Source organism: Gigantopelta aegis, chromosome 3, assembly GCF_016097555.1.
Source record: "Gigantopelta aegis isolate Gae_Host chromosome 3, Gae_host_genome, whole genome shotgun sequence".
Taxonomy (NCBI): Eukaryota; Metazoa; Mollusca; class Gastropoda; order Neomphalida; family Peltospiridae; genus Gigantopelta; species Gigantopelta aegis.
Window position 1 is genome coordinate 28,803,764 of NC_054701.1, and position 19,638 is coordinate 28,823,401.

The following is a 19,638-nucleotide window of genomic DNA, read 5'->3' on the forward strand; positions in this document are numbered from 1 at the left end:
TCTAATATTGAATAATGTTGTTAAAACTAATACATGTGAACTAATACAAGTGAAAGTTTTTAGTTATATGACCGCATCTGGCTGTAGTACCGGTCCGAACAGCTGGTTCAGGAACCCATTCACAACCACCGGCTCTTCCACTATACACCCATGTCCCAAAAAGTCAATGCACAGTATTACAAAATAACATGGGCAAAATCCAGCCAGAAGGCTTACCATTGAAAAAGACCAATTGTTTTAATTCTTCCCCAATTACTAGAATTCAATATGTGAACCACAACATGTGTCAGAATTAGGAACTATAATGGACCGTGATGCATGAGCTCGCACCAGGAGTCAACTATATAGTAAGACCTTTACCATGGCTTCTAGATTATGGTAGCCTTGGTTAGTTATATTCAATGTTGGGCTAGTGAATAACTACTATTACCATGCCCGACGACTAGTGAAAAAAGAAAAAGAGTCAAATGTTGTAGCTAAGTCTATTTTGTAAATATGAATATCTCTATATCCTTCTTTAGGTAACATATCTGATTAGGCCAACAACAAAAAAATCGTTTGTTTCCGGTCACCCGACCGACCCTAAATTTTGCCACTGACCCTGAACTTTTTTTTTCTGCTGGGGTGGGGTGGGGTGGGGTGGGGTGGGGTGGGTGGAAGCGCACAGAGAAGTTGTGGTCGCGGATCGACAAAGCAGACGACAGAAGTATTCAAGTAGGATAACTCTTACACGTCAGTGTGTGTGTGTGCGGGGGGGGGGGGGGGGCAGCAGCGATGGGTTTTATACACCACCACCCCACTTTTTGGCACCTTCTTACGCCGTGCCCTGGACCCAATCACTGGCGTTGTTAGAGACTGGACCCAGACTAGACATGCCTGGACGTTGAATGGATATGAGCATAACTAATTTGTTTGAAATTGGAATCATTAACATGTGCTCTTATTAGGTACCACGGTAATTGGTGACACACGAGATCACATGACAGTACGGCTTTTATTACAAACTGCTAAATACTGTAGGCCTATAGAGAAAAATGTATCATATTATCGTAACTCCAGTCATCCCATACATTGTAGGTTTATTTTCCAAAAACAACAACGTGCGATCTCAACAAAACAATCAAGGATTTCTCGATACCACATACACAGACTACAAGTCATCGCGGTTTTTTTCCGCGTGCAAAGGTGAAGGTCATTTGAAGAAGACGTGGTACAATTTTCATTGTTGGCTACTGCTTAGGTCTAGTACCCAGAATTTGTTAATATACACGGGTGTAGCCTGTAGGAAGATACCAAAAAGTGGGGTGGGTGGGCACACACACGTATAAAATTAATATATAAACCATCGATGCTGCTACAAAGTACCCCCTTCCCCGCTTCCTACGCCAGTGATGTAGATAGGCCTATCAACTGCTGAGCATGGGTAATAATTAAATCAACGGAATATTCAAGAATAACCACAAACATTAAACAGTTCACATTTATTTCAGTGTTTCAGTTAATTGGGAATAAATTAATTTGGGTGATTTTAGCATGGGTCCGTTCAATAGGCTAATAAACATTAAAACTATAAGTCCGTCCCACAGGGAACGCCTTAGCCCGAGTACTCTGACTGTAAGAGAGCTAGACGGACATTTGAACATAAACACGCTTTCATTATTTATGTCCAAATGTCCGTCTAGCTCTCTTACAGTCAGAGTACTCAGGCTAGGAACACCTTTTTTATTACTATGAAATTTACTACAAGTTATTCATTTCTAAGCCGATTGATTTGTAAATTGCACACAAAATTAGTATTGTTTTGTTATTTCCAATACAAGTTGGACAAATCTGTGAAGTTTTTGTGCAGTCATCTACTGACTGGATAAATCTGTGAACTTTTTGTGCAAACATCCATTGACCAACTTGGACAAATTTGTGCAGTCATCCTCTGACAAAACTGGACAAAGCTGTGAAGTTTCTGTGCAGTCATCTACTGACTTTCATTGGTGAAAGGAATAGTTTTAACTTTTTTTGTTTTCCTGTCTTTTGAAAATGGCATGTGAAACTTAAAACTGACATTGACAGTGAGATTGTTTTTATTTCTCTCTGGCTGCAAAGAGTAAACTAAGATTTTTCAGACAGCTTGCCTTCATGTCTTTCATCTTGAGACTGAGTTTTTCTCTGGCAAACACATTTAAGGTAGGGTAACCTGACTTTGAACTAAAAAAAAAAAAAAAAAAAAAAAAAAATCCTACCTACCTACCCTACTTTTTTGGGCCATGTTACCTGAAACAAACTTTTTTTTTTGGCCTTGTAACTATTATTTAGAGGGGCGAGACGTAGCCCAGTGATAAAGAGCTAGCTTGATGCGCTATCGGTCTGAGGTCGGATTCCGTCTGTGGGCTCATTGGGCTGTTTCTCGCTCCAGCCAGTGCACCACGACTGGTATATCAAAGGTCGTGGTATGTGTTATCCTGTTTGTGGAATAGTGCATATAAAAGACCCCTTGCTGCTAATCGAAGAGAGTAGCCTATGAAGTGGCGACAGCGGGTTTCCTCTCTCAATATATGTGTGGTCCTTATCCATATGTCTGATGCCATATAACCGTAAATAAAATGTGTTAAGTGCGTCGTTAAATAAAACATTTCCTTCCTTCCTATTATTTAGTAAAATTATATTAACTAATGTAAAGTAGGGCTAGTTAATTTGTAATCGTGGCTAGTACATTTTTTAAATTACTGGTCGCATGGCTAGTGGATTTAAAAAAACATTCTTGCAGCTTTTACAGAATACCCCTTTCGTAACATCAGGGGTTTGCTTTTCAGGTGTAAAAAATTATTTCTTTGGGGTTTTGTATTTTATTTTATTATATTTTTTAAACATTTTTTTTTACTATGATAGTTTGTCCATAGTATTTATAAATATGAAAAACAAATTCAAATTCTTAGAAAAATATATTCAGCTTGCTTTATTCTGTTTTTGCGAATAACAGTAGTATTTTGTTATATGTTGTTGGCTATAATTAAATATTACTAGTACATATATTTCTCTTTTCCTTTCTAGTATATATCATACATATTCTTTATGAAAACCTCTAATGGTGCTTATTCATAATCCTTTATGACTAGACCTTTTAACAGATTCGTCCTCACTTTAGGTTTATGCCATTTTGTACGTTTTGATAATGTCCCAGTTATATTTTCTGTTAATTTTGTTCCGAATATTTGAAAATATTCTGAAATAACTGATGAATGCTCAGATATTCAATGAGAGAAATTTGTACGTGTTTTTTTTTATTACTTTGTAAATGAAAGACCAAGAAGAAAAGTGACGAAAAAGTATTTGTTTGAGACGTGTAACCTCTTTTGAATATACATTTCGTTTTCAGAGTTTAGAACAATTTCTTGAAGACTGCAGAAATTCACCATCATATTACCTCCTTCCAAATCAAAAGATATTGACTCCACCTGGTGGGAAACTTGTACATTGTCTTGCTGGACACAAAGGCGATGTTACAAGTATTGCTCTGTCTCCAGATGGACAAATTGCTGCAACATGTAAGTGTACAACATATAGACAGTATGTCGTGTATATATATGTAAATATATATATATATATATATATATATATATATATATATATATATATATATATAATTTATCACAGTGATGATATATACTTGCGAATGTTAGTGGCTAGCTCTTAAAGTCATATTCTGGGACATTTTAAATCAATAACATTCTAAATAAATTTAATAATCTGTTGTATAAAAATGCGGTCTGCATGTGCACACAATATATATATTACATATATACTGACAACAAAACAAACACAAATGTTAATTTAGTTTTATTTAATTTATTTACAATTATCCAATTTGAATCCCATTAGTTTTTGGATCTATTAAAATTATCAATATTTTGCTAATATTACAGATTTATATTGACAGTCTATTTGCCTAATAAAATGTGTGTGTGCGTGTGCGCGTGTGTGTGTGTGTGTGTGTGTGTGTGTGTGTGTGTGTGTGTGTGTGTGTGTGTGTGTGTGTGTGTGTGTGTGTGTGTGTGTGTGCGTGTGCGCGTGTGCGTGTGTGTGTGTGTGTGTGAATATTCACGTTTTAATATTTTTTAGTACATATTATGCTGGTATTCATGTATCCTAAATATTATATCCCAACATATTTTATGACGTCTGCTAAACTATATATTTCCAGGTGCAGCAGACAAATCTATCAAATTCTGGAGTATAACTGAAGGAAAGCTTGTACGTTCAACTGATGGAGTAGGGGATGACCCTGATAATCTCCACTTCTGCTGCAATGGGAAAATTGTCCTAGTCGGTCTCGACTATTCCATTCAGGGTTACATTGTCGAGACAGGAGTACCGGCTTATTCCATTGATTTGGCTGACACAGGCAGGATGCTGTTTTGTCCATGTGGCAAAAACAATTCCCTCGTGGGCATCGTGTTTGAAAAACACGTCCAATTGTATGACGCAATGACTGGCAAACTGCAGCATAAAATTGAATGCAATCTGTTAAATTCAGAACAGGATTTGGGAGACTTTGGAATGGGTATAGGTAAGGAAGATTTTATTTTTAGTGTGTTTGTTAATATTCTCATAAACCGTGTTCCATGGGTACTACTTGATTAACGTCTAGTATCATCAATGTTTTTTTCTGCATTGTGCAGAGCAATGATCTTAATCGCGGATAACAGTTTTGTTATTCAGATTTATGTGCAGTTGTTCAATATACATGTATTTTAAAATAGGAGGTTGCATATACATATACATAGTAACTGATTATTAAATATGATTATTCATTCCTGACACTGGAACATTTTGTTGTAAAACACATCTAGTTGAAACGATCACAACAGCAATGGAACAATTATGGTTGCCTTTTTATCCAACAACCCTATATGAAAAAAGAAAGAAATGTTTTATTTAACGACGCACTCAAAACATTTTATTTACGGTTATATGGCGTCAAACATATGGTTTAGGACCACACAGATTTTGAGAGGAAACCCGCTGTCGTCACTTCATGGGCTACTCTTTCCGATTAGCAGCAAGGGATCTTTTATTTGCGCTTCCCACAGGCAGAATAGCACAAACCATGGCCTTTGTTGAACCAGTTATGAATCACTGGTCGATGCAAGTGGTTTACACCTACCCATTGATCCTTGCGGAGCACTCACTCAGCAACCCTATATGAGTGCACACCGTGTTTGCTGATGTTGGATACTGCTTTGACATATTCCAATTGTCCAGTCATGAGTGGTCCTCCCATATAATAGGCACTAAATAGAGATTCATGGAATCAACCACTATGTTTCCCAGTGTTCATTCAACTCTGTATTGTGCAGAAATATGATTTTGATCATATTTAACAATGATAGTTTTAACGTCTTCATGCTTTGTTGTTTATATTTCAGAAGCCCTTTATGATACAACTGTTTCCTGTCCTAGAAATACATTTGCTAAACAGAGTATCTATACTTTGTATTGCAGGTAGTGAACGGTACCTAGCGTGCACGGATTCGGACCAGTTTTGGGTATTTGTTGTGGATCTTGCAACAAAATCATTCATCCATAAGGTGCAACCATTTCTACCTTTCACGACGGAGGATGGTGATGAAGACCAGTACACAATTGAAGCCATGGCAATGTCATCTGATGGAAAGGTGTTAATTATAGCAAACTGCTATGACAACAATCTCAATGTGTATGACATTAAAACTATGAAGAAGAAACATGAATGGAAAGGTAAATATTTCAAGGTTCAGGGATGTATTCCCAGGCTGAACCAGAAGTACGTTTAGATACAAAAACACGACTTTACAAAAAATAGCACAATACATTAATAACACGAATATCACATTTCTCTATAATTAATCACATTTACACTGTTCGTTTATTTATACAAATACTACTCCCACAATACATTCAAATTTGAGTCGTACTTCAATTTAACAGAATATATAAACATTATAATCATTACTATAAATAATAAGTTAAGACATGTAAACATATAATGCATATTCCATCATGTTTACAATATATGCATAATAAATACATATTTCTTAAACCAACAACACCATAGGAATCAGTGCAAGGGAAACGAACACGAGCGCAGGCCATTCTGCGTGTTTCACGCGATTTAAACAGTGTAACAACTACACACCTTCGTTGTGGGCGATGAGTCTCGCATTCATGAAATCAATAAAGCCGTGTCCCGTCGAAATAGTACTTATCAGCTAAAGCACTAATACATATGACCAAACATTACTTTAGTTATAATTAAAATACGACGTTACTCATTGTTACTTTACTGGTTGAAATGAAACTTCTAAACTTACTTTAATATATGTTCATTTACTAATTATTAGTTACAGTTTACCAGATATATTTAGACAATTTTTTTTTTTTTTTTTTTTTTTTTTTTTTTTTTTTTTTTAATAAATAGTTTATTGACCCTATTTTATACAATTTATAATAAATGTGCCAAATAAAACGAGCAATACATGCATATTATTCAAACCAGTGTTGTAATCAATGGCGATCCATGAGCATGAACAGAAAAGATGAAAACCCTTCTTCTTTGAAATCTTATGGTGTTGTGTCAGTGTATGAATGTTGCACGGACGTTACACGAAACATCACGTGATAAAATCAAACAATATCATTTGTTATCGAGCCGATAATAAGCTAGGGCGTTGTCCCAAAAATATGATGTTCTAAACAGAATATTGCAACCTAGAATACTGAAATAAAATATATACAGTAAATATTAAAATAAACTAGTTACAAATATTTACTCCCCGTTACATAGATATAGATATATATACATGCACACACACACACACACACACACACACATATATATATATATATATATATATATATATATATATATATATATACACACACATATATATATATATACACACACACACACACACACACATATATATATATATATATATATACACATATACATATACATATACATATACATACACATACACATACACACACATATATATATATATATATATATATATATATATATATATATATATATATATATATATACATACATACATACATACATACATACATACATACATACATACATATATATATATATATATATACTCAGCGTCACTATTGAAGGGTCACTCATATTGTTGGTACTACACATGTTAATGATGCCCGTCCAACACACTAATTATGAAAGAAGGAATGTATGGCCATCATGGATTAGGCCCAGAGTGAGGTTTCTTCATCATAATCTTCATCTTTTATTTTGTCTTCATTCAAATTTAGAAAATTGTTACTGACTACAGACTTGTTACTTATGGGTTTCTTGTTATTGTTTTTGTTTCTTTGTCTTGTTTCTTTGTTTTTGTTTTTTGGTTGAACCCAATCGCTGTAAAAAAAATATATTACGAGCATGTGTGTTTCAGGTCATGAAAAAGATTTTTCAGAAAAATTTCGATTCACTTCCAACTGTAAGACGCTGTATTTTCCAAGCAGACGAGAAATTGTTGTGTGGAATCTCAAAGATGGTACACGATCTGTTATTCTTCAACATCCAGTGAATATATTAGACGTTGTCACAACCAACCTGCATACTGTCGTCACTGTTGGTGATGACAGAGTGGTGCGAATCTGGGACACCAGTCGTGAAGAGATAGAAGATAGTCACAAAGGGCAGACTGATGGACCTGAAGAAAACACAAAAGAAGATATTCAGCTCAAGTAAGACACATCTAGAACTTCTGAATGTCTAAATGTACTTTCAATATAATCAACAATATGTAATGACCATTCTTGCTAAATGTGAACAAGTTCATTGCAATACATGTATATATTTGACATAATGGTACACATGCGATTTTCTAATATCAAACCACCTCAGTGAACCCACTGGCTTTATTCCCCTGTCTCAACCAGTGCACTACGACTGGTGTATTGAAATCCGAAATATATGCTGTCCTGTTTGTGGGAAAGTGCATATAAAATATCCCTTGCTGCTAATGGACAAATGCTGTGCGTTCCTTCTAAGTCTACGAGTCAAAAAATACCAAATGTTGACATCCAGTAGCCAATGATAAATAAACCAATGTGTTCTAGTGGTGTCGTCAAATAAAACGAACTTGTTTTCATTGAAATGATAATCTTCCTTCAAGTAGAGTGAATAAATACTTGTGATGTGAATCCATATGCTTACATTTTTCAAACCTTACATCTAAGCATAGTTATATATACTGAAAATATGTTCAGCCATCACTTCTATCAACTTATGGAGTTTCAGATAAGCATCGTTCCTGGCCCTATATTTGCCATATATGTTTGGATATTTAAATATAATAATATTTCATTTTGGTCAAAAGAGAACCGATGAATTTACATGTAATCTATAATGAATAAAGTTAATATATATATAAAAACATATTACTAAATTTTAAATCTGAACGACAAAACAATATTCCCATATTAACGCAAATAACTTTTTTTTTTTAAATTCAGAGTAAATAAAAATGTTTCTTTTTAAATTACCATCAAGTTGAAATAGGCATGAAGGCAACTGACGGAACAGCTAAGGTAAAGCATGTACATTTCATCATTTTGTATCTGTGTATTGCATTATTGATTACTCCAGTAACAATGCAAATAAAGCTGCATACATTGACTGCTCTAGAATTTAGTCTTTACCTCTGTATTAAAATTAATATTTAATCTAAATAATTTGATGGCAATTTTGTTAAAAAAAACCTTTTTACTTACACACAAATCAGAAATCATTGTGCAAAAAAAAAAAGTTATTTGCGTTTGTAGGGGTTTAAAACTTAATAATATCTTTAAATAAGAATTTTAACTTAATTCATAATTGAGATATATGCCAATTCATCGGTTCCCTTTTCACACAAACAGACTATACATGTAGGGCCTTTCGAAATTTATTTTACCTTTTATGAATACAACTTTGTGAAACATTAAAACAAACGCATTCCATTAACATTTAGCTTCAACTTTATAGTTATTGAATGCCACACTTGTATTTTTAGACATATTGAGTTGATGGAGAACCCACGCTACCTGTTACAAGATGGGAAAGATGTTGGAAACTTTTATTTACAAGTGTTTGACCTAGCCAAGTCTAAAGTGATCAGAGAGGCTAAACTCGTAAGTTGTATTATACAAATTTATTCGCACTTCAACCAATCCGCGTTCAGTGTACGTTGCCATATTTTATGCTACATTTTACTTATTTTTAGTTATTATTTTAATACGACAATACATCATATTGTTCTTCATGTTTTTTTCATAATATAATAATAATAATAATAATAATAATAAAAGCTCCAAACAGTGATTTAATGGTAGTGATGCAATTATGTAACATTATCCTAATTTCGAATTAGCATAATCAGAAATCTCAACATATCTGCTATATTTTAACTGCAGCTAAGGATCTTTCTCGATTGCCAAGGAATGTCTAATCATTTTAAAAACATTTTCTTTAATTTAACATTCCATATGAAGTAACAGACGACAGCTGTGGTGGCAGTACTCATGACGGATGCTCCACTTTCGCGAACATCTGACATCATCGCTGTTATGACAGTGATTCATGAGTGCATGTCATCACAGCTGTACTTATTCTAATGAGCTTCTTCTGTGCTAGTTTTGATTTAGTAAATTAGTCTGGGAATGGTAGTCCTCTTTTGGCAGAGTAAGAGGGATGAAATCTCCCGTAAAGGATTTCCTCTGGAGTGGCAGTCCTCCTATAGACAAGATACTAAATAGAGATTCATGGAATTAACCACTATTTTGTTAAATACCCAATCGACTCTGCATTGTGCAGAGATACGGACCTTGTCATTTATTACGGTTTTGTCGTTAAGATTACATAATAAAAAAGAGAATTATCTGAAATACTGTAGAACATGAAAGTTTTGTGAACAACAAAGTATTGCGAAAACTGCAAAAAACTAATCATCGCAGTACTTTATGTACATAATTATATAGCGACTTTTCTTACAAATAAAACAACCAAACATTTTAAATACATTGATGTATTGTATTATCAATCTATCGTTCAATGAACAAAACTAAACAAGAACCATTGTCAATCACCTTGTGTAATTAGCAAACTACACTATGGTTTATCTTCAGAGTAAAGTTCACACCACAGCAAGCAGACCTGATAAATGCCAGCCACGGGTAACGGTTTTGTTTGTCTTTCAATAACTGGTCAATGCATGCCACAATCCACCTGGCTTAAAACGGTTTGATCAAATTGATTCTTAGTCAACAGACTTGTTGGTGTTTTCTTTTATGTTCTTGGCCACAATGGCAGCATACCATTCCCTAAATTTTTACTTGATTGCTAATTTAAAATCTGCGTTCACTGATAAATCCATGGGCTGGAGCTCACCGCTACAACACAACATGCAACACACGGCGTGTAACAGTAAGCACTGTTCAACACTGACACAAAGCTTTTGCTTTTGAAGAAAGGTTTTATTTTTATTATCGCTGAGTACCAGCTAAGGTCGCAATACTTTTCGTGTAAGTTACATCTGATGTCGCAATACTTCTCGTGTAAGTTACATCTGATGTCGCAATACTTTTCGTGTAAGTTACATCTGAGGTCGCAATACTTTTCGTGTAAGTTACATCTGATGTCGCAATACTTTCTACACGCAGTTTGGCCTACTGTTTGCATACTGCAATGCATTCATGAGGAAATACATAATGGATATTTTATTTCAGAGCAATGCATGTGGAAACTTCAAACCTTTTGGAGACCATCACGCCATCCTACGAATAAATCGGAAACTGAAGTTACTTGATCTAATGACCATGACCTTTATCAAGACTTTTCAAGGGAAACTTTCTCCAAGTGGAAATTTCTTTTTAATTAATCATAACAAAGGTATTGTGAAATTTATTTTTGTATATAAAATTATTTAAAACTAGTGCATTTTGCTATTTTGATGACATCAGTTTTAGACTATGGACATTAAATAATAACGATGCAAACTAGCATGGAACTATTTCATTATCATTATTTCCATAGTTAAAAGACGATTTGTTGTAATTGCATAATTTTATTATAATGAAATTAAGATATAAGTCAGTATTTAAGGACTGACTAAACACTGATTCATAGTTTGCAAAAACTGAAATTATTATTTTCAGAAATCCTATGTTCTACACGAGGTAGGGAAAACATGAAAGTGCTCAGCATTGACAGTGGAAAGGCAATAAAAGTGATGGAAACACAACAAACTATGTTGATAGACAGTTTTGTGGTAAGTCACTCACCTTGTCTTCAAAATCAACAAACTGTTTTGATACATGCTATCGTGGTAAGTCACTTACCTTGCCTTCAAATTCAACAAACCACCTAGTCCTCATATTCAACAGTTAATGTTCATAGATGATAACACGGTAAGTCATCTCGTTTTCAAATTCAACAGACTATATTGATAGGTGATATTGTGGTATGTCACTCCCTGCCTTTAAATTCAAGATGGATCTCCATTAGCATAACTTGATAATTAAAAATATGATCGTTGCCATCATATAACGACCATTATATTTAAATTAAATAAATATGCATTAGAATGATATACACATTACAAAGGTCGCTTTTGTTTTCTTGAGTCAATAAAATCTTTTTTCTTCATATTGTAGGTTAATAAACCGGGAACTTTCGCTGCAGTTGGACTAGATGAAGGTCCCATTGTATTATTTAACTTGAAGACATACACGTTAATGTACTTACTGACAAAACAAGCAGTTGGCATGAATGACGACCTGTATATACAGGGTGCTCTCATTACTGATGATGGGAAATATTTTGTCTTCGAAGCAAGTAAAGTTCCCAAGGAAACACATCACTCCAGTGAAGAAATAATCTTACTTTCTTGGGATATCACGACCAGTAAGTTTGCACTTCACTCTCATTTATTCTAGAAACATCAACTTAAATAATTAGTATTGTCTGTAGTAGATGATTAATTAAAAAAAATACCCCCAGCGTTTTCATTTGACTAGATACGTATCAACCAATTATATTATGCCATCTGTGTATAAAATAACATTAATGAATTGTGAATATTAATTCTGTCTAATAACGTTTTGCTTATATATTGCTGGACATAGTTTCACAAAAGTTTATTCTGCACAAAAAACCGACATCTAATTGTTATCAATTCGTGTTGAGCTGTTTTCATGTGTTTGGTAGGGTAGGGGTGGATTCAGAATTTTGTGAGAGGGGACCAAGGGATATGAAATATACTAAATATAACGGAGGAACAATGTGAAATATGTGCAGCTTGCTTCCAAATGGGTCGTCACTTCACTCTAAATAATTCACCGCTCATTTTTGTTTTATATATTTATATCAGCTTGCTGTTATTATGAACACTGTTTTCATTCTTAGAAAAGCTGGCAGCGGAATTGGCAGATCTGGAATATTACAACAGATACCAGGATGCTGAGAATAATGAGTTGGATACGGGGGTGGAGTCATTCGTGCTGTTGAATGACAACACTGTCCTGGCCAACTTAAATGATGGAATAATCCGCATGTATAATCTAAAAACTGGTGAGCAAAGTCAAATACCAGGGCCCGTGCTTATATAACTTAAAGTCTAGACTTTAATAAAGTCCAGACTTTAACGTAATGCTATTTGAATAGCGTTGCCATGATGTTAAAGTCTAGACTTTAAGGTTGATAAGCACGGGGCCAGGTATTGTCAAACAGAACTGAGCTGATATTTATAAACATTTTAAAACGTTTTTAGAATATTCTATAAAACAATCTTAACATGGTAAAAATATTTTGAGTGGAGAAATATTCTTAACAATACTTTTAAACACACTTTTAGTTAAGTCATAAATATTACTTTGAGAAAATTATCAGATGGAATTTCGTTCATAATAAATCCCATATATATTTAACATCATGTGGCAAAACAAGCAGACGATCTGCCAGACTGAGTGTCATGGAGCTAGTCTATAACTAAAATAATCCTTTCTTTCTCTAAACGTTCGTGGATGACATCCTCCAAGCGGTACTATGGCAGCAGTTTTGTTTGGAATAAGAATAATTCTTAACCTACGTTAGGAGCCCTCTGTAGGTCGTCTAAGGTTTTCTTTTAATTTTGAGATTAATATGAGCACATTTTTAACATGTAAGAGAATCTCTTATGGATTCTAAGAATTACGTTTTAAATTCTTATATTTGTGAGTAACTAAGGCATTGCTAGACTTTTTTAAGGCACTTAATCATTTTATAAATGCCAGCTATGATCTTGTCCACTTTATGTCATAAGAGATGAGTCCCCTACTTTCTTGGACTTTTATAAAACTACAGTTGGGGTTGGGTTACGGTTGGGTTTTCTTTCATTTGGTGGGGTGAGATTTTTTTGGGGTGGGGGGGGGGGGGGTTGAGGGTATTTGAGTGTGTAGTGATGTAAAGCTATATAATTTGAAAAAAATACCATTGATTTAAAAAAAATTTTTTTATTAAATTTTAAAACTCGGGGTTTTGTGTATGTGCGAGTGGGAAGGGGTTGAAAACAAGTATTTTGAACATAGCCATTTCTTGTTGATATCCCACGATATTTATCTTTTATGTAATAAAATGTATAAAATGAAGGTTGATGCCTGTATTTACTGGTTCGAATGTACTCTCGTTTTATAGAAATAGCTATCTGTAAAACGTCTCAGGGTAGGAATTAACAGCACATAGATGATGTTTGCGTGGTCTTTGCCAAGTATGTTAACTAGGAAGGGAATTTGGTATTCGAATCACTGGAGTGGAAAGTGACACCCTACTAGATATGGTCATGCGTTTTTATGTTTTGCTTTTAATTTCATTTACACAAAGCCGAGGAACCTGTGTTGTATAACATTTTGACTGTAGTCGTGCATGTTTTTTTCTTAATGTTGAAGCTGGCCTTGCATTTCCTCAAAAGATAATTGTGTTCTAATTACTGTATGTCATCGTTTCGTTTCTTTTGTCACATTTTCACTCACACACACACACACACACACACACACACACACACACACACACACACACACACACACACACTTACACTTTCTGTAAAGACAGGTATTTCGAATCACCTTGATACACTCCCATCTATTTGGGGCACAGACTGCATCCTACTAACACAGTCTCTCGTTATTATTAGTACCAGTATTCCAACCAGCACAAATCTTGACTCCTCTAACAAAATCCGGGATTTGCTCAAACAAAGAGAACTCTGTGCAACGGTCCAGTCTCAACTCCCGGTAGGGATAGGTGGGGTTTTTTTTAATGTACCTTCTACTACAGTTTTATATTTTCTATTTTTAGGTGTTATAAAGCAGCGGTTTGATGGACACATTGGTAGTGCCACGATTAGTGTTGTTCCAGGGAGGCCGTATGTTCTGACGTATGGGACATGGGTTGAAGACAACACCTTCCAGCTGTTAGACAAGAATATGAAACGACTGGCTACATATTCACCAGATTATGATGTAAGATTAAGAAAATATGTTCTTTGTGGTCAAATTTAATCACCTTCGTTATGAGTGGTCCTTTATGAAATCGCACATTTCACCCCTTGTGCACTGTGATATTATCATTTTATGGGTTTTATTGAGTATACTCGTGTTTATTTATCGCCAAATTATTATTCTTTCAAAATATAACATTTCTATCAACTTGTGTTTTGTGTTGTTTTTAATACATTGAGAAAACAATTAGTATACTTTCTTTTGATCGTCATATATAAAGATCGCATATAAAATACACTTTGCAATGTTAATTAAATAAGAATACAGAACCTATTTTATGTATACATGTATGTGAATCCTACTTTGTGTTTTTATATAATATAGTTCAAGGGTTTAATGTTGCATCTGAAGTTGCATGTACATGTTGAGCAGTAGTGGTCCGTGGTGTACAATACAGGAAATTAGTGTTGATTATCTTGCTAACTAAATTATTATAAAATAACTAAATCGCCTTCCATAATGCCTTTATAAAATAGTGCTTGACTTTAATGATAGTCTGTGGTAATTTGATTACCAAAATTCAGACTGGACTATCAGATGCCCAAAGCTAGTACTTCAGTGGATCATATGACTCACAACTGAGTATAGTTATTCTGGCTATTGTTAAGGGATAGCAGATTTCAACAGCTGATATAAATTATGTGTTAGGCTATCATTGAAAAATAAAAGCCAAGGTCTGAAAAATCGTAAAAGCAATTACTATATTAATATACTCATTAAAAAAAGACTAAATCGCAAGTGAAGTAGAGTTTGTACATTTTTTGTATACTTTGCAGATAAATCAAGTGGAGCTTACCAAAGATGGTTACCATGTAGTTGGCTTCATGCGTAATCAGTCGAGGCCTGTAGTTTGGGAACTGAAAGGAGAACCGTCCAACAGTAAACCAGATGGTTACTCTCACTTGGACAGTTTTCCAGCAATATTTGGAGATGATGGTAAGTAATTGAACTGAACATTCAGATTATGTGTTTTTGTAAAACGCATTATTCAAGCATCCTCCTTATTAGTAATGTTCCAGTGATTAATTATAATCAAAACATTATTGGCTGAACTCTGCCGATGTGATGATCGTTTATGAAAGTTCATAACTGAATACTGCTCAAAATGCTAATTGTAATTGTTCCTACAGTTAAGATGTAGACTTGATATAAATGTGCTGGGGTTTGGATTTGTTTTCATGTCTACTGAATTGATACTGAATAGGAACCAAAGGTAAATTTAGCGAAATGAAGTCTGTGAACATCGCATTAGGTGCATAGTCATAATAATTTAAATCCTTAAGTTCGCATAATTTTTACTGATTCGATAATTTAAAAAATTAATCAGTTGGTGCAAACTGGTGGGTTGGTGGGGGGGTGGGGTTTTTGGTTTGTTTTGGGGGGTTGGGGGTGTTTTTTAATCAGTTGGTGCAAACTGATGATCGATGATGAAATTCCAACCAGCACCCAGCATTACTCACTGTCTTTTATATACAGCAGTGGCAGAAATATTTTAGAATACCAGTTATGGCATAATGATTTCGATATATGATGTCACTTTCACTGTTTCATAATTTCATCAGGTATTAGATATGAAGGAGAGTATAATTATTAAAACCTACGAAACAGTTTTCTAAAGTTTGCACAAATTGACATCTGCTATCATCATTGTAAGAGGCTATTGTGAAATTGGAAATCTATCAAAATGGTAAAGTTTTAGCCAATAAATTGTGGAGATGCTATTGTAGCCAAACCGGTTCAGTTTTAGCCAAAATGTTTAATTGTTTTTGTTTTTTTGTTTTTTTTAACTTGTTTTTTTTTTTTTTTTTTTTTTTGGGGGGGGTGGGGTGGTGGGGGGGGGGGGGGGGGGGGGGGGGGGCAGTGGTTTTGTTGTAACCTGATCCTATCGTAAAATCAATCTTATTACTGGTTCATTGTTTCTTTAGTTTTGGAGGTTGGTTTAACCTTACTGGAAGACGATGATGAACAAGATGATCCTGACGATCTAGACAAGGAAGAAGATGAACAAGATGATACTGATGATGATGATGATGATGAAGATGACGATGATGATGATTTAAATTTTGATGATGATTCAGACAAGGATTCGTTGACACGTTGATTATGACTAGTCATGGGACATATTTGTGTGTGGTCTGTTAGTGACATAGAACCAGTACACTGCAAAAAATGACTCACGTCCACACATGTGATTATTTTGTGACATGTGATAAGTATGGAAATTAATATGAGTAGTTATTTGCATTCATCTGAAAATTACTTTCTCCTTATTCTTGCTAAAGACTATTAGCAAGACATGGATTTGAACATTTGCTCAAATAAAATGTGTAGAACATATACTGAAAATGTTTGAAGATATGAATATGTAGAATTTTCGCATTAGAATATGTAACTAATCTTACTCGTATTGTAAAAATTCTTTGTTTAAAACTATATTTTGCTATACATTTTGACATACAATTTGCTAGATTTCTAGTAATATGCATGTTAAATATATTTGTTACAAAACTGTGATAATTAGTGTGAATTGTGCATGTGGTGCTATGTTTTAATTCATGATGTACAAGCATTCGAACTTAGCTGAACTTCACCAGCTCTATTGTGCCATTCTGAAAAGTGTGAAATTTGCAATGACATGTATCATATTAATAACAATTTTACTGTTTATTATTTATTGTAGTATTATACTATTTATTGAATTTAAAAAGTACCCAAGCTGTAGCTCTCCATATGTCTGGTGTTTTTGTTTTTGTTATTGTTGTTGTTTTTGTGTTCCATTTGTGTTTGTTTTATTTTTCTATAAACGTAACGTTTATTACAATATAGTGATCTGAGAGAATACATTTCTGCATTTTTATTAAATTTATTCAGGTAAATCAGTCTGTGATATCAGGTATTTGATACAGTATGCCCATTAATATTGTCGTACAATCATTTCCATAGACATTTCTACATTTACTGGAATGCTGAATTGTATACATATTGATAATATAAATATTGGCGTAGGCATGTTTTAATGTATATAATATATATTTCAGTAATATAAGTATGCAATAAGTTGTTGAATTGTAGGACACATGTATATAATTTATTCTTGTTAAAATATATGCATCAACATGGTAATACGTGTGATAATTGTTTTTGAAGTATATCATACTTTCCATTATGCATTCCATGCACGTGTAAAATTAAAACATGGTCTTACAATGCTCATGTTTTTGTTTTTTTTATTAATTTATTTCTGTTTTACTGTTTACGTTTTATTCGTTCAAGTTTGTAAAACCGGTATCATTACTAGTTGTTCAAATAAAAATTGTATTATCTCAGTTAAATGTGTAGTGTTCTGTTTTATTTCTATAAATTAGAGCACATTTGTGCGGAACAACTTCAGCTCCTGGCTTTATTGCTAAAATCAAAATAACAACTGCACCTTCTAACAGAAAAGAAAGTTTACTGGGACATAAACATTAAAATACCAATGCACATAAGCTCGCTTTGGTTCAAAACTAGTGCAGTTTTATGTGACCTGGACTGGACTGGAATTAAGAAACTTGAACTGGATTACCTAATGTTCAGCTGCGCACACGTACATAGGAACCATCAGCTGAAACTGGTCGTCCCATACCATGTTACATAAGATTGGGGATTGTATCACAAAATTGGCAACAGATTTGCTATGGCGGACCATAAAGGCAAGAAGACGGTAGAATAAGCCCAAAGAGGCAACAAAACAAAACCTAAATATCGGACTATACTTTTTGATGAATGTGCCAGCAATGACACATGCACAAATACACGCTCAGGATGTAACACATAAGCACACCTAGTGCTACACATGCACACAAACACGACCTATGGTACACACACATACAAAATGTGAAACACATGATGACACACGCATACACTGTGAAACATACACACATTCAAATGTATATGAATATCAAATGTATACACTAGTATTTTCTTAATAGAGAGGCAGGCAGGCAGGAAGGCAGGCAGGAGGGAGGCAGGCAGGCAGGCAGAGAGAGAGAGAGAGATAGAGAGATAGAGATAGAGAGAGAGAGAGAGAGAGAGAGAGACAGAGACAGAGACAGAGACGGAGAGAGACAGAGAGAGACAGAGAGAGACAGACAGAGACACAGAGACAGAGAGAGATGAGAGAGACATACATACATACATACATACAGAAATAGACAGATAGATAGATGGACACATAGACAGACAGACAGACAGATAGATAGATAGATAGATAGATAGATAGATAGATAGATAGATAGATAGATAGATAAGGTATATAGGTAGGTAGAAAAGTTTTTTTTACCGACACCACTACAGGACAGGTCTTAGAAGGAAACCCGCTATATCTTTCCATTTGTAGCAAGATATGTTGCATATGCATCATTCCACAGACAGGATTGTACGTACCACGGCCTTTCATATACCCGTCGTCGTGGTGCACTGGCTGGAATGAGAAATAGCTCAATTGGCCTACAGACGGTGATCGATTTCAAACAGGCAGGCAGGTAGGTAGGTAGGTAGGTAGGCGGGTAGGTAGGTAGGTAGGTAGGTAGGTAGGTAGGTAGGTACGTACGTACGTACGTACATACGTACATACGTACATACATACATACATACATACATACATACATACATACATACATACACACACACATACATACTAGCCAGTGCCAGGTCTGCCCACTGTTTCATGCACGTAAGCAGGATCGACCACGTAGATTGTAGGCCCCATGCATGTGGTTGAGTTAAAGAGCATCCTTTTTATGGATGCCGCAATAGCCCAGAGCGCATTGTGGTTAGTCTTGCAATTTGCGAGCCACAGGTTCGAGTCCCAGCAACGGCATGGGCAATTTGTGAGGCCAGAAAGGATTTAATTGTCCTCTGCGCCAGTGCGTTAATATCTGTGTATGCAACAGTCAACCTCGACATGCATACAATATATAGATATTCATACATCAATACATACATACATACATACATACATACATACATACATACATACATACATACATACAAATAAATACAATCGATAGACAGACAGAC

General features: G+C 34.6%; 1 protein-coding gene across 1 annotated transcript in view; it reads left to right on the forward strand.

Moving 5' to 3' along the window:
- Nucleotides 1-17,895, forward strand: part of LOC121368579 (NACHT domain- and WD repeat-containing protein 1-like) — a 31,818-nt gene extending 13,923 nt beyond the window's left edge. The window contains exons 17-28 of the mRNA XM_041493318.1: nucleotides 3,371-3,539; nucleotides 4,196-4,561; nucleotides 5,497-5,751; nucleotides 7,455-7,749; nucleotides 9,060-9,177; nucleotides 10,771-10,933; nucleotides 11,200-11,312; nucleotides 11,698-11,947; nucleotides 12,449-12,613; nucleotides 14,375-14,538; nucleotides 15,354-15,513; nucleotides 16,503-17,895. Of these exons, the coding sequence (XP_041349252.1) occupies nucleotides 3,371-3,539; nucleotides 4,196-4,561; nucleotides 5,497-5,751; nucleotides 7,455-7,749; nucleotides 9,060-9,177; nucleotides 10,771-10,933; nucleotides 11,200-11,312; nucleotides 11,698-11,947; nucleotides 12,449-12,613; nucleotides 14,375-14,538; nucleotides 15,354-15,513; nucleotides 16,503-16,678 (2,394 nt within the window). The 3' untranslated portion in view covers nucleotides 16,679-17,895. The remainder of the gene's footprint in view (nucleotides 1-3,370; nucleotides 3,540-4,195; nucleotides 4,562-5,496; nucleotides 5,752-7,454; nucleotides 7,750-9,059; nucleotides 9,178-10,770; nucleotides 10,934-11,199; nucleotides 11,313-11,697; nucleotides 11,948-12,448; nucleotides 12,614-14,374; nucleotides 14,539-15,353; nucleotides 15,514-16,502) is intronic.
- Nucleotides 17,896-19,638: the final 1,743 nt, after the last annotated feature.